The sequence below is a fragment of the Populus nigra genome, chromosome 18 (genome assembly GCF_951802175.1).
Source record: "Populus nigra chromosome 18, ddPopNigr1.1, whole genome shotgun sequence".
In the NCBI taxonomy this organism is placed as follows: domain Eukaryota; kingdom Viridiplantae; phylum Streptophyta; class Magnoliopsida; order Malpighiales; family Salicaceae; genus Populus; species Populus nigra.
The window spans coordinates 13,055,773-13,072,080 of NC_084869.1; the positions used below are offsets into that span (position 1 = coordinate 13,055,773).

A 16,308-nucleotide genomic window follows, 5' to 3' on the forward strand; every position below is an offset into this window, starting at 1 on the left:
AAAAGATAATCAGGTACTGGACATGAAATCTTAAGCATGTTCATAGATGAACTCATGTATTTTGGACTGGTTTCTATGTGTTATCTCCTTGCAGATGCAAAAAAACCAAAGGTTGACTATAGAGGATTCGGGCTTTTCTTTGATATATGAAGATGTTGATTGGAGATCTCCATCATCCAGGTTTTTGACCTCATGTTTTGTTTACCTTTTGTTGCTGTTCTCCTTCTCACAACCTACGTACGTTTGTTCGGCTGATAATGTTATTTAGATAAAGCTGGTGCTCTTGGACTGGTAGTTTCTGTCAGTTGAGTCTCTTTGGCCTTACCTTTTCCTCAATTTCTAGCTTAAGAAGAGGTTGCATTTGTTAGGATATTGATTGACATATACTGATATCGTGCATTGTTGTTTGGGAGCTTTCTATATTTGAGGAGATATTTAGGCCTCCATGTCGATATCGGGATGCACACACAAGAGCTTAAATGCAATGATCATCGACACCGCTTCCAATTCAAAAGATTAGACTATTAGATTATATATTGTGAGTTCATCTCATATATAAAACCCCCTTTTTTTAAAAAAAAAAGTGGAATATTTATCACTCACATATGCTTGCGCCTAACAATCTCTTTGGCTTTTTCTTTTCGTCGATTTCTAGCTTTAAGAGATAATGCATTTGTAAGGATATTGATTGACAAATTTTGGGAAAACAATCAAATTTCTCAATTGAAACTCTATTCTGAGGAACAATCCTTTTAGAATGTGTAGCTTAAACTGGTTTTCCTTATCTTTAGCAAACATCGTCATTAGGCATTAACCATTCAGAGAAGAATAAAACCATTGACTGTTTAATTGGGGCTTGGGATCTTTATATCTATAAACTATTGGTGCGAATTTAATTTTCAATCACACCGCCCAAATAAAATGAGGAGACAGCAAGGACACTTTTTCCTACAAAGTGAAAAATATAAGGTGGAAATTCCATTTACCTTTATTCCTTCTCTAGACCTCCAGCATTCTTCCATGTGATTTGTAGCCTTCGTCCACACCTTCCTGTCTCTAATCATGTCTCATTTGGGTGCCAAAAAGGGTCATAATGCAAACCAATGGAAGCGATCAATGGCACTGCTCTTGATTTGAGAATCTTAATCCTCACAATTTGACCCTTGACGACTCCCTTTTCAAGTCTATGTAACCTCTTGTGCCCCACTGTAGTCCCTTTAGCAACCTTCCTACCATCTACATAAACTTCATGTTGTTTGATCCTTTGACCAAGACCAATTGCTTCTTGAATCCTAATAACATTAAATCTCAATTTATCAATACATTTGAACTCGATCCAATTATCTTCGGACTCTTCGTCTTTTGGTGCCCAATAAGTCCACAAATGGTCGCCATCTAGCACGTTTTCGGGTCCGAAATCGCCATCCTTCCCCCCTCTTTGGCTGCTAGCTCTTACAAAGCAACTCTCAGCCAAATTTGTAGAAAATATGGTGTCGATTGCACCTCGGAATTCTTTTAGTCTCTGTACATCATTCTCAGATATAAGGCCGGTCGTGTTGGGAGGCACATTGAATAATAGCACACAATTTCGTCCTACCGACTTGTAATAGATGTCAAGTAACACGCTTAACCTCTTTGGTGATTCTGATTTATGCCAAAACCATCCTTCTCGGATCGAAACATCACATTCTGCCGGCAGCCAATCTGTCCCTTTCGAATCACCAGTGTTGAGATAGCTGCTCCATGGAAATAAAGCTGTTAGCTGGGAGATTTCAAATGTTCTCATTACGCAAAGTTGCTTGTGTGACTCACATGTGAAACTAAGCACTGAGCACAGCTAATAATTGATCCGAAAAGTTTACCACTTTTGCTTTTACTTTAATTCTCCCTTTAGTTGCAGTAGTGCTCCTTGTCAACTTCAAGCGTTCACTCTTTTTACTTCATTAAAAGGGCTCATTATTTTCGTTGCTTACAACGAAGGGAAAAAGAAATAATCAAGACCTGATGATTTGCAGGGACGTGATTGAATTGAAAAAAGTTTTAGATGGGTATCCCACATAACAATACATGATTTTCAAACAATAAATGATTCGGGACCCATTAATAAATGTTTTCTCCCCACATTAATAATTCAAAGTTTCTCTTTTGGGCCCACGGTTGAATGATTACAATTAGATTAACTTTCTTTTGAATATTATATTTATACATATGAGATAGAAGATAGTGGAAAGATAGAAGATATATTCCTTGTATTTTCTGTTTTAAAATAATAAAAATTTATTCTAAAATTCTTTCAGATGCAGACAGACATTCTAACAGAAGCAATAATTCTAGTAAGCTTTATTCTCTTACGAAAAACAAACCATAACATCGAAGAGTTTCTAAGAAAAGCAAATTAAGGGCTCTGTGTGTGTGTGTGTTTGCCTGAAAATTAGAATTACTACTTACTCGACGATGCTTCCATTTCCGATTGAAAGTGAGGTCCTGTTAATGGTGGACCAACATGTACTTCCTGCAAATCCCATTTCATTTCCAACCCATCTGACATCCGGGCCGGCATCAGAAAATATGTTGATGGAAGTTTGCAACTCTTTCACCATTGAAAACCAATCCGAGAAATAGTATGACATGTTTGGCACATTTGACCCTTTTGCACCATCAAACCATATCTCCCTAACGCTCCCATACCTACCAAAATTTTCAAGAAAACGTTATTAGTAATGCATCTAGGTTTCGTTTGGCAGCTTGGCCAACTGCACTACCAAACGGGGCAGTCTACTTACTTGTTAAGAAGTTCTTGCAATTGAGCCAAGTAGTATTCATTGTACTGCAAATCATGACCGTATCTTATATCATGCCTATCCCATGGAGAAAGATACAGCCCCACATCAATCCCTTCGTGAGCCCTGGCAGCGATGACAAGTTCTTGAACAACATCTCCACGCCCGTTTTTCCATGGACTGCTTGCCACAGAATGGTCAGTGTACTTACTAGGCCATAAGCAAAAACCATCATGATGTTTTGCAGTCAGTATCATGAGAGAAAACCCAGCTTCTGCTGCCACATTGACCCACTGGCTAGCATTAAGCCCAACTGGATTGAAAATAGCAGGGTTTTCATGACCAGTGCCCCATTCAGAATCAGTGAATGTATTGACACCAAAGTGAAGAAACATTATGAGTTCCCTTTCCTGCCATTTCAATTGAGAAGATGATGGTAATGGTAGGATTGGTAATGGAGGTGTGGTGACTTCACGTCTTGAGATGACAAATTTTGAAACTTGAAGCAATATGATTATGCTCAGATGGCACCACAACTTGGCCATAATGCTCTTTGTTTTTGTGGCTCCTCTATGCTACAATCAATCTTGATAATGATAAAAGGGACTTTGGCCCTATAAATTTAGCAAGATAGGGTGAGCAATGACAAGGTCCACGATAAGACAAGGGACAGAACAAGAAACCGAGAAAGGGTAAAGATTCTCTGGACAGGAGAAGAAAAAATGACAAAGGAGAAGGTTTTGATTGGAATTTTGTTTTGGTTCTCTCACGGCTGTCATGGTACCTTTGTTTTCGTGATGGCATCATTCACGGGTGTGCTCTGGTTTTTTTTTTTTTTTTAATGTACAAATTAAAAAATGAAAAAACTAGATTTCACTTTCCTAAATAAAGGAAAAATTAGTTTCTAGTTGGGAAAATCCTCAATAAACAGCAGTCAACTCGCTACTCTACGGAGTCAAATCCTCAATAACAATTTCTTGGTACCTAGTCTTTAACTATATATATATATATATATATATATATATATATTAATTTGTACAGTTAAAAAAACCATAGAACACCCGTGAATGATCCCATCAGTACACTGTGGAGTAAAATTTATTATATTATAAATTGCTACAATAAAACAATAATTTTACTCTCGCCAGCACAAGCCAAGGAAACATAAATTAAGAGACAAAATAATCTTTTCATAAGTTTCAATTAGCATTATCAGATTAAATTGGATAAATCTGTTTCTTCATATTTTTGTGCCACTTCAGAATTACTTTTTGACTTTTTATTTTTTCACGATATAATTACTTGATTACTTTTTAAATTTTATTTTCTTGAACTAAAATCCAAGAGATTTTTGGCCATTTTTTATGGTTTTTTTTGTAATTATTATATAGAATTTTAATGTATATATAAAAAAAGTGTATGCAATACACATATCAATGAGTTAGAGAAGCCCGGACCTTTAATTCAAAAGGCGAGTGCAGCCTCCTTTAACAGTCAAGCACCACCTTTTGTTGTGGCGTTAGGAACAGCACACCAAGATTTTACTAGTGATAGGTACTACGTGTTGGCAATAGATTGGTGATGTGGCTTCTATGAATTTTTTTTCTCCTCCTCTTTTCTCTCTCTTCTTCGTGATAAAATACAAGATCTCCTTTCATTTGTTTTTTTTCTATATAACTTGGTCCTTATTCTTTTAATTATTATTTTTTTTAATCTTTTATAAATTATTTTTTTCTTCAATTTCATCTCTCATCATTTGATTTTATTAATTTTTATATCAAATTTGTTATTTATTCTTTTAATTGCTATTTATTTTTTTTATCCATTTTCTAATTGAATCTTGTTTTCAATTTCACTCTTTTTTTATCATTTTTTTAATTGAGTTTTTCTTTTCAATTTCATCACTTAAGATTTAATTTTGATTTATTGTTATGAAAAATTTAATTCCTTTTTTTATATCTTTTTTAATATTTTTTTTTAATTTCATCTCTTTGACTCCATCAATATCCAATCATAACCCTTAATCAAAGGGGCTTCTCTCATGAAGGCATGATTAACTGTCTTTTGTTCTCCGAAAAATGAATGGTAAATACAAGGTGCAATTTTGTATGAGAATCTTGAATATATAATTCTATAAAATATTATTTATTCATCAAATTACAAAATCAAGAATATTTATGGAAAATAAATAGTCTAAAAATTATGTTTATTCTACTATTATTATCCAAACCGAGCTAAACAGTTAGACTATCTAACCATACTAATTAAACTAATTAAACCGGACTTGTTTAAGTAATGTATTAAGCATTACTATAGTTTCTTTAATAAAAAAAATCATAATTAGTGGAATTTTAATATTTTCATCTTCTAAAATAACTTGCATGCTTTCTTATTTTTTATCCGGTAATATACTAATTAAATCTACACACAACCTCCTAATGTTATTGCAATTAAGTTATTACTCAATAATTTTGATTTGTGTTGTGTTTATGTTGATTTGTGAAGGATATCATCACTCCTAATTAATTCTAAATCACAACATAATTCATAAATGCCATAATTTGCAACAAGCAATGGCTTGCATTGTAAGTAACTATAAAACGTAGTTAAGAGCAGTATTTCACAAGTATTTATTTGATGACTTTTACGAAAACTTTGTTCGAGAATATTCTAACATTTGTTTTTGCAATATGGCTAAAATTGCATTACAACATCAATCGCGATCGTGTTAGGAATTAATTTTTCCGAGTCTTTATCCATTTTCTTGTTTGGTGTGGCAATTAATGGGATTGGATATACAATGATAATGATATATTGTCTATTTGTTTCAAATTATGTTTAAATTCATTTTAAAAGGAAATATGTTTGATTTAAAAAAACATTAATTTAAATATTTTTATATAGTTTTGATACGGCCAGAGAGATATGACTAGAAAGATGTTACTGTATACATTGTTGACTACTGCCTTCATCTCCATGAAATGAACATGTAATCAGATTGATTGATGCCTTTAATGCCATTTTCAGATTTATCAACGACCAACTTGCTTAATTCTCACTGCTATAATTTCTTTCCGACAGAACAACAAGGTTTCAAATGAAGAGCCCATGCATCTGCAGACCGCAGCTAGCTATGAAGAGTCAAATAATCGATGGTGTTTGTTTCCGGGAAAGCTTTAGTTTTTAAAGTAAACCGCACTGATAACATGATTAGAAATGTTAAAACTTAATTTATTGTTTGTGTGGGATTATTTAATTTATGTTGAAAACCATATATTTATTGAAAGCAGTTTAGCGTTGCTTTTCCCCTTCTCTTGTATCTTGGGAGAGTGAATTTGCAATTTTCACTGATCTGGTTGGATCGGATCCGATCTAAAATTAAATGCATTAAACCGGATCCGACTAAGTTAAAAAAATTAATTTCAACTTTAATTTTTTATTATGTTCTATTCAAAAAATTAATGTTTAATATTATTCAATAACACTACATAAATTAGAAGGAGATCACTTGATAACGTAATATTTGCAGAATTTGATCGCAATCTCAATTTTATTCCTGGTGATATTTTACCTAATGTTGTTGCTTGCTTAAAAAACCAAGAAAACTGTAGTCCTTATCGGATGAATTTCGTACATTATGGAATTGTAGATAATTTAATAGAATAATAAAAAATATTTTATATAAGTATTATTTATTTCATGATATAATAGCAGTAGTTAAATTCATAATATTTAAATTAAAAACCATCGATATTAATATATATCTTTTTTAATTATTTTATAACCTCAATTTAAAAAGTATTCTTAATCAAATACATTAAACTACTCTTTGTTCAATCTCAATTCCAACCATAATTTTCACCAAACATATATATAAATACCACATCAATCTCAACTAAAAATATTTTTTATAAAATAATTCATTTAAAATTACAACCACAAAAATTATCACACTAATAAAAACAATCTTGTACATGTTCACATCTGCAGCTTCACTTCTAATTACTTGGCAATCTTATTTTGACAAAAGACATGTTCATTAGTACCAAGTACCAACCATAGATATCTGATAGTTTGACTAGGACCTAGATGATCCGGACCTTGACTGGATTTTAAATTATAAAAATCTAGATTTGTAATTGACTTTATTAAATTTAAATATTCTACATAGTCAACTTGAAATTCAGGTGATACTCTGTAACTTGAATAAGATTTTATACATATACATATATATATATATATATATATATTTTTAATAAATCTAAAAAATATAAAATTAATTTGATTTAGTTATTTCTTGATTTTTAATATGAGATAACTATACTATAATTAACATATTTTTTTTATAATTTATATCTATATATATATATTATTTTAAAAATTTTACATGTAAGATATTAAAACTTCAAATATAATTTTTATTTTATTTTTTACTTGAAACTTGGCCTCTTGATTGGGTCCATTAATTCTTGGAGTGAGTATAATAATTATAGAATGGGCACGTTAATTTCTTTTCGAAAAAACTTAAAGATAATGTTACGTGAACATGTTTTTCTATCCTTTTTTGATAGGATAAAAATTAATTTTAAAATAAATTAATTTATATAATTATTTTTATTTTTATCACTTTAACTAAATATATTTCTGTTTGTTTTCTAATGGTCTCTTCCATTCTAGGACAATTCTATGACATTAACTAAATACAAGAGGGTTTTTTTTATATATATAATGAAAGGGAGACTTGTTCTATTTTTTTATTATTATTATTATTAGAACCTGCTCTTCTTATTTGAAGTTTTGTGCTCTAAAATCCCCGCCGGCCCCGCATTAAGCCATTTTGTTGGTCTTAATTTTGCAAGTCGGTCACAGTGAAAAAAATCCCATCAAATTTTACCCGATTTTCATCATTCCAACTCAATTAGATTCGATTGTAAATAGACTGCGAGAATTTACGACCATATTATTTAAAATTCAGTTTAGTTGGGTTATATCGAGGAAATGTGATGAAGAAAATGGGTAAAATTGACGAAAGTTTTTTTTTATAGGGTCTCATTTGTCAGATTGGAAAAAACTAGGGACCAAATTGGGAATTTCCATTGGGCTAGTAAAATGTTTTATGTTGGGCCCTCTTAGTCCAAGAATTCTGCCATTCTGGTTCAACAGAAATTGGGTTCTAGGCCCAAGTTTTACAAATCAAGGCAACATAATTTATTTAATATTTCGGGAATCATGCAAATTTGAAAAGAAAATCATCCCAAATCACACAAATAAATAAATAAATAAATTCATTCTAGTCTATTTGATTTGTGGAACCAGCACATCACCAAAGCTTGAGGTTTTTCCTTTAATCAATTCGATAAGCCTATTCCATGCAATTAATCTCGAATTTTATTTCCTTAAAAATCTTCAACCACGAGATGATTAGTGGGCTCCACCGATGTTTCCCACATGATCGATCGCATACGAACCATTTGATCCTCCTCAGACCAGTGAGATTTTACCTACAGATGGATTCAAAAGATTGAAGGCTTTGGGTTCCAAATTCCAATATCCTAGCAGATTTTTCTATCAACTGTTCAAATCTAATTCGTGTGGGCTATTAATGTCTTCGCAGCTTATTGGGCTCATCTCCACAAACATGGGAGCCATCTATTCTTGTTCCGTAGAGCAATATTTTCCCTCGGATATTTATATATAATTTGAAGCAGTGGCACCTTCTGTCCTGTGATTCCACTAAAAAACACCAAGCGATTATGTGAAATTTTATGGTAATCAATAAATACTTAAAAAAATAACTAGTGGCATCTTGCAAAATGATATATATATATATATATATATATATATATAAAATAAAAAATGAAGATTGTAAATAATTGGTGTAATAAATTCGAAGGTGGAGACAGACCGAACTGACATGAAGACAACCCACAAATCCATCTTCTCATTTGCAGGCGAGGGGTGTTTTCTTTATTATTCCCAAGTACTGGTTGTGGAACAATGAAGTCAAATCGAGGTCCAACTAGGTTTGGTTGCCATGGAATGTGAACTTGATTTGATAATGAATGTAGTAGGCGTGCTCTTTATTTACACTTGCTTTAAGACACTCATGAACGCAACACGTCAGCTGCAGTTCATTGGCGTGTTTTTCTCGGTTTTATATTTATAATAAGAAATTTATCTTAGCCCATCATGAGTTTTATTCTTTTACTATGAAAATAAGTTTTGAGATATTTTCATCATATTTTAAGTTATATTTTATTTATTTTCTCTAGTTAAAAAATAGTGTTATGACTTGTTATAATATTTTGTAATATATTTAAACATCTTGATGGAATATATACTTGTTTAATTAAATTTATTTAACGAGAAATAATTTTTTTATGATTTTATATAAAAATTTATAGAATTGATAGTGTTAAACTTAATTATTTTTTGAATTTGACCAGTACTTAATCTAGTTTGTCTAAAACTTAGCACATTATCAAGTTCAATGCATTTTAACTGCAGTGTACTTGTTTTCCTATGAATTTATATTTATAATTTTTTCTTTATCTAGTGTTTTTTTTAGTAAAAATATAGGGATGAAAACTTGATTCATCAGTATTCAGCTTTACTTAATCCATTTAAATTTAAAAAATATGTATTAATTGATAATTATGTTAAAATTGATAAAATTTTAAATTATTTATAAAAAATAGAAACAATATATATATATATATATATATATATATATATATCAATCTAAACATGATATATCATATACATATCTTCCACGTTAAAAGAAAAAAAAAAGGAAATAGTAAAAAAAAGGCATTGCTAGATGAAAATCTTGATTGCTGTAATCATAGCTTCCTTCGAATAATTTTGGTGCATAGTTGAGCTGAGCATTCACATCGAGGCCTAACTTATCGAATCAGTCGGTGAGTCGGTGGAATAGTCATGGCAACCTGTCATGAATCAGGGGGTGTTTAGTAATATAATTTTATTACTTTTTAAAGTATTTTTTATTTAAAAATATATTAAAATAAATTCTTTAAAAGTAATTTTTCACATCAACCAATTAAAATATATATAAATATAAAAAACATATTAATTTAAAATAAAAAAATAAATTTTTTTAAAAATACTTTTTAAAACACGAAAAGAAACCAAACTTAAAAACAACTGTTTGCATGTCTCATATAATACTCTTTCTTTAGTATGCAATTGAAGAATTCTATTCTCAATGCTTCAGCACAAAATCTTAATAAAATCTCAGGCAATAATCAAACACAAAGTATTCTCTCAATGAGTGGAAATCTGATAGATATCCTAACCTTTTTCCATGCATGCCTCATCAAGACCTTTAATCTCATGGCTGGCACTTTTCTCTCCATGCTAATAATAAATAACCCTAGTTCTTTTGCAACAATTTCAAAGAAGTCCTTAATCCAGCAATCGTCACTGGTTTTTCGCCTAGTTACTAACCTGACCGAGTTGCATTCAAGCTTGAGTGACTTAACAGGTTAATTCACAACTTAGTTAATTGGATTAAATTTGAACACGACTTGACTTAACTGTATTAATTTTAAAAAATAAATAAATAAATTGTAGCGATATTATTTTTGATAAAACGATTGGCCTGAACTCGTGGATTAATCCCGTGACACACCGATCCAAGACAGACCTCAAACCAGTGAAGAGAACCATGTTTTTTCTCCCACAAAACAGTTCGATCAAGTATAATGTCTTGTCAGAAGGACTCCACTGAGTGGCTTGTACAAATTGACAGCTGGGATTTTCGAAGTCTATACACAAGCAGAAAGGGGGCAAAAAAGATTCCAATCATTTCATGTATATATAGCCACTATTCCCAGTAAGAAATTACCATCTGCAATGGGGATGGGACCATAATTGTCCCATCATATTTCTAGATTTTTATTTTATTTTAAAAGTATTTATTTTTTCTATTTTAGAAATCATCATACAGCATGAAACACACAGCGTGAAACACGTAAACAAGAAGAGACTAGATAATAAACTAAGATTTCTTTTTGCAATACATGGCATCAAGCCTTTGAACTCCATCACCCCCACTTTTCAAAGCAATTCACATCAATTTCAGCAGTGAATTATCTTGGGGAAAACAACAAAGACGTGAGATTTAAAATGCCACGACCAAAAAGCATAGCTAATAGAAATAGAAGAGAAACAAATCTGCTTTTAAGAGGCCTGAGCTGCATTACTTTTAGCTTTACAGTAGTGAAATGCGCCCTTAAAGCACGTCTCAGGCATAGAGAAGAATATTTTTTGAACAAGGATCTTCTATGCCTTGAATATGAAGGAGAGTTGTTTGTTTTATATTCATGAGGTGCTAACCTTTTCAACTTTCCACCACATGGGATTGCTACTTGCTTGTCCTTATACAAGAACTTCAAGAGGTGAAACAAGGCTATATATAGGTGAGTGGGATTTAGTAAGATTTGGGTTCAACTAGCAAATAAATGGTTGGTGGATTTATATATTGAAATTGGATGAATTATATATAAAAATATATAGTGGTTAAGATTGTTTCAAGATAAAGATTTTGATAACATTGAACCCTAATCCTATTCGACCTTTCCAAAAAGCTTTAGAAGATGATGATGATGAGTTTCCAAATTAAATAAAGCAAGAAGAAATGCTTGAGATTTTTCTACTAATGGAAGGTGAGGACATGCTTCCTGTGAGTGCAGGGACCATATGTTCAGATCATTGCCTATAGCATACCCCAGCAGCATTTAAGAGATTCTGCACAAGACCATAACTCCCGCCCCAATGACATTCACAGTTCCATAGTCCCACTATTTAACTCGCTGAAATCTTGATTGTCTTTTTCCATTGGTCCTTCTCCCCGTCAACAAAGAACCTAAGGACGACTTCTATTATATAGGTTTTTTCTGTGAAAAAAAATCAAGGCCTGAGGGTGGTAAGGAGCTCCATCAGTACCAGTAGAACTTTTGTTTTGAGCAAGTCACATGTGAGAAATGTCCAAGCCAGTCAACAGGTGATAGCAGAGCTAAAAACATAGATACCGAACCAGATTTGAGAAAAGAAAAAAATATAGCGTTTCACGCTGGACCATAACCACATTAACTCCAGCCACTAGCCAAGCCTCCTAAGTCCTAACTTTCTTCAACAGGCATTCATGAAACAACCAACTGCTTTAATTACCTGCACTACAGCAGGATGGTGTAAGTGTCCTTCCTTGGTCCTTGCGAAGAGGTATTTCTAGCCTCCAAACACTACCTCCATAACACTTCTCATTCTGCTTTGCTTTCTCTTCACTTCGTTCTCCAAGCGAAACCCTTCTTTCTTGACCTGAAAAATGTTTGAAATTCCAGTGAAATGGCTGGTTTTCATTCTAACAATTTATCTACCTTTCAACATTGTCGTTTCTATGAACAACCCATTGACAAGAAAGACTTACATTGTCCAAATGGATAGGTCTGCAAAGCCAGAATACTTCACCAGTCACCTTGAATGGTATTCATCGAAAGTACAGTCAGTATTGTCTAAGCCTGAAATTGAAGGCAATGCAGATGAGGAGGACAGGATAATTTATAGCTACGAGACTGCTTTTCATGGGGTTGCCGCCAAGTTGAATGAAGAAGAAGCTGAAAGACTAGAGCAAGCAGATGGAGTAGTGGCTATTTTCCCAGAGACTAAATATCAACTACACACAACAAGAAGTCCCATGTTTCTTGGGCTTGAACCTGAAGACACCACGAGTGTCTGGTCTGAAAAACTTGCAGGCCATGATGTCATAGTGGGAGTGCTGGACACAGGGATTTGGCCAGAGAGTGAGAGCTTCAATGACACAGGCATGACTCCAGTGCCTACTCACTGGAAAGGGATGTGTGAGACAGGCAGGGGTTTTCAGAAACACCATTGTAACAAAAAAATTGTCGGTGCAAGAGTCTTCTACAGAGGATATGAAGCTGTTACTGGCAAAATCAATGGGCAAAATGAGTATAAATCGCCAAGAGATCAAGATGGTCATGGAACTCACACAGCAGCTACAGTTGCTGGCTCTCCAGTTCGTGGAGCAAATCTATTGGGCTATGCTCATGGAACCGCAAGAGGGATGGCACCTGGGGCTAGAATTGCAGTTTACAAGGTTTGCTGGGCTGGTGGATGTTTCAGCTCAGATATTCTGTCCGCAGTTGATAGGGCAGTAGCTGATGGAGTGAATGTCTTATCAATATCTTTGGGTGGTGGGGTTTCGTCTTACTACCGCGACAGTTTGTCCATAGCTGCCTTTGGATCAATGGAGATGGGTGTTTTTGTTTCATGCTCAGCGGGAAATGCAGGACCTGAACCTGCCAGCCTCACCAATGTCTCACCATGGATCACCACAGTTGGTGCTAGTACTATGGACAGAGATTTTCCAGCCACTGCCAGGCTAGGAACTGGCAGAACTATATCTGGAGTTTCACTCTATAAAGGCCGAAGGACTTTGTCGACACGGAAGCAATATCCTCTAGTTTACATGGGAGGCAACTCTAGCAGCCTCGACCCAAGTTCATTGTGCTTGGAAGGAACTTTAAATCCTCGCGTTGTTGCTGGAAAGATTGTGATATGTGAACGCGGTATTAGTCCTCGAGTTCAAAAGGGTCAGGTAGCAAAACAAGCAGGGGCAGTAGGCATGATTCTAGCAAATACAGCAGCAAATGGAGAGGAGCTGGTTGCAGACTGTCACCTGCTTCCAGCAGTTGCAGTGGGAGAGAGAGAAGGGAAATTGATCAAAAGTTACGCTTTAACTAGTCGAAATGCAACTGCAACTCTAGCTTTTCGTGGTACAAGTTTGGGAATTAGGCCTTCTCCAGTAGTGGCAGCATTTTCATCCAGAGGACCAAATTTACTGACTCTTGAGATTCTGAAACCTGATATTGTTGCACCCGGTGTGAACATACTCGCTGCCTGGACTGGTGATTTAGGTCCATCAAGTTTGCCAACAGATCACAGGAGAGTGAAGTTCAACATACTCTCAGGAACTTCCATGTCATGCCCACATGTTAGTGGAATTGCTGCCTTGCTCAAGGCTAGGCACCCAGAATGGAGTCCAGCAACAATCAAATCTGCACTGATGACAACAGCTTATGTTCATGATAACACCCACCATCCACTGAAAGATGCTTCAGCAGCTACTCCTTCAACCCCTTTTGATCATGGTGCAGGGCACATAAACCCAATGAAAGCTCAAGACCCAGGTCTGATTTATGATCTTAAACCTCAGGATTACTTCGATTTTCTCTGCACACAGAAGCTTACTCCAACACAGCTGAAAGTTTTCGGCAAGTACGCAAACAGGTCTTGTCGACATTCCCTCGCAAATCCAGGGGATTTGAACTATCCATCTATCTCGGCAGTTTTCCCAGATGATACTTCGATTAAAGTTTTGACTCTCCACAGAACTGTTACCAATGTTGGCCTTCCATCTTCAACATACCATGTAGTGGTCTCACCATTCAAAGGAGCAACAGTTAAAGTCGAACCAGAAATCTTGAACTTCACTAGGAAAAATCAGAAACTATCTTACAAGATCATCTTCACCACAAAGAATAGGCAAACAATGCCTGAGTTTGGAGGTTTGGTATGGAAGGATGGAGCACACAAAGTAAGAAGCCCAATTGCTATCACTTGGTTGACACCAGTTACATAAATCATGCTATGGATTTTAACATTTGAGTATCCATGTTCTTTGCAATAATTAAGAATGTTTTGTAAAGAGTCCAGAGGCTCGCTCTTTTTTATCACTTGGAATGGAATGCCCGCTCTTTGTTTTTCTTGCAGTCATCAATGAGATAGTTTGGACAGACCCTTCCAATTTGTAGTCATAAACCCATAGATGCAAACTAACAAACAGAACATGAGGAAGGAGGGCCATTTGTTATGCCAGGGGACAGCTATCCATCTTCCCTACAACTCAGAGCATCTCCAATGGAGAAGCCAGATGAATAGTTAAAAATTAAAAACTAATATTTTGGATTTTTTTTGGTTATTAATGGCTTTTCTCTCCCACAAAAGCTATTTCATATCTTTAAGTAGGGTCATTAAAAAAATAAATCAATTAAATATAATCATGTAAAAAAAAATAACATCAAATTTATTAAGAAATAATAAGACATTTGTTTCTTTTACTCCAATATAAATAGCTTGACTTTTTTTTATTAGAATAAATATAATAAAAAAAACTATATTTATACTATTCAAAATACTATTTTATCAATTTAACTTTACAAAATAGCATTTGAGATGCTCTCATGGTCGGTTCGTCTCATATGTCTACTTCATTTTCTTAACGCACTTCAAAAGGTGTCAAATTTAACTACATTTAGGGCAAAACATCAGTTGCTCTTCAGCTTCTGTACGTCATACAAACAACAGCTAGAATAGTAATAAAAATGTTGTCAAGGTTGAAGTTTAGCCTTTCCATGAACTGGAAAACTAGTTTGAACAAACCACGTTAATTTTCCACCAATGCTATGACTGGCCAAAAGCCAGGAAAAATGTTAGAGTTAGCCATGTCTACTATTCCTTGTGCCAAACAAAAAAATGTTAGATTGGATGAAAATCCTATTAGTTGAATAATCAAGATGACAATTCCAAAAATTCAAGATGCTCAAAAATAAAATTGATGTGTGGATAATTGATTAATCTCTTATTTTAAATAATTTGATTTATTTTTCCTAGTAAAGGTGTCTAGTGGCTTGATATGAAAAGCCCGAGGGGTTTATAACTAGCAGCAGATGATGTCTGATAAGTCATGTTAACTAGTAGTAGTAGACAGTGTCTGGTAAGCCAAGATGACAGGTAATTGTGGTAAAAGCAAGTAGTGCCTGGTAGGTGATCGGTAGCTATGATAGTAATAGGTAATGCCTAGTAAGTCAAGTAACCGGTAGCCTTGGTACCTATAAAAGATCTCATTTGATGGACGTGAGGAATCTTTAATGGTAAATTCAGTAACTTTGTAGAGAGAGAACATACAATAATATTTTAGAGAGATAGAATTTGAAAATATATGTGCTAAAAATATTAAGAATGAAAAGATTGTGAACCTTTGGCTTGAAGGATTCGTAGTGTATTTATAACTCATGAATCTTGTTCTTTTATGAAGAGAAGGGGCTGGATTGTAATTTTATCCTTGAGATATTTTGAATTGTATTGTATTTAAAATAATATGTATCATATCAGTATAAATTTTTTTTATGAGTGTTAGGCTTGTGCAAGGTGATCGAGCCTATCAGAGGTGAAAGTAGGTCCAAGCACGCTGTTTGAACCCAGACGCGTTAGGCTCGGACGTAATAGCCCAACCCCACGGGGGTGTTAGGGTGCATGCCTACCACCCTTGGTGCTGGGTAGTACACCTAGTTGGGCTCGGCATATATCTTGTGCATGCGCCCATGCAATGTGCACGGGCTTGGGCTCCTTGTCCAGGTCCATGGTCGTGGGATGTGAGCTCAGCTCCTTGCTCGAGCCCATTCTTTTTGGGATCTGGTCTTGAGCT

The 16,308-nt window shown here is 34.2% G+C and overlaps 2 protein-coding genes across 2 annotated transcripts; one reads left to right on the forward strand and one right to left on the reverse strand.

Moving 5' to 3' along the window:
- Window positions 1-837: 837 nt before the first annotated feature.
- On the reverse strand, window positions 838-3,553 carry LOC133677871 (alpha-L-fucosidase 1-like). Its single transcript, XM_062100006.1, has 3 exons — window positions 2,784-3,553; window positions 2,449-2,688; window positions 838-1,736 (listed from the first exon to the last, which is right to left on the reverse strand). The coding sequence occupies exons 1-3, from the start codon at window positions 3,323-3,325 to the stop codon at window positions 1,061-1,063; spliced, it is 1,458 nt and encodes a 485-aa protein (XP_061955990.1). The 5' UTR covers window positions 3,326-3,553; the 3' UTR covers window positions 838-1,060.
- Window positions 3,554-11,500: 7,947 nt separating this feature from the next.
- On the forward strand, window positions 11,501-14,593 carry LOC133678640 (subtilisin-like protease SBT1.3). Its single transcript, XM_062101040.1, has one exon. The coding sequence runs from the start codon at window positions 12,127-12,129 to the stop codon at window positions 14,461-14,463; it is 2,337 nt and encodes a 778-aa protein (XP_061957024.1). The 5' UTR covers window positions 11,501-12,126; the 3' UTR covers window positions 14,464-14,593.
- The last annotated feature ends 1,715 nt before the right edge of the window (window positions 14,594-16,308 follow it).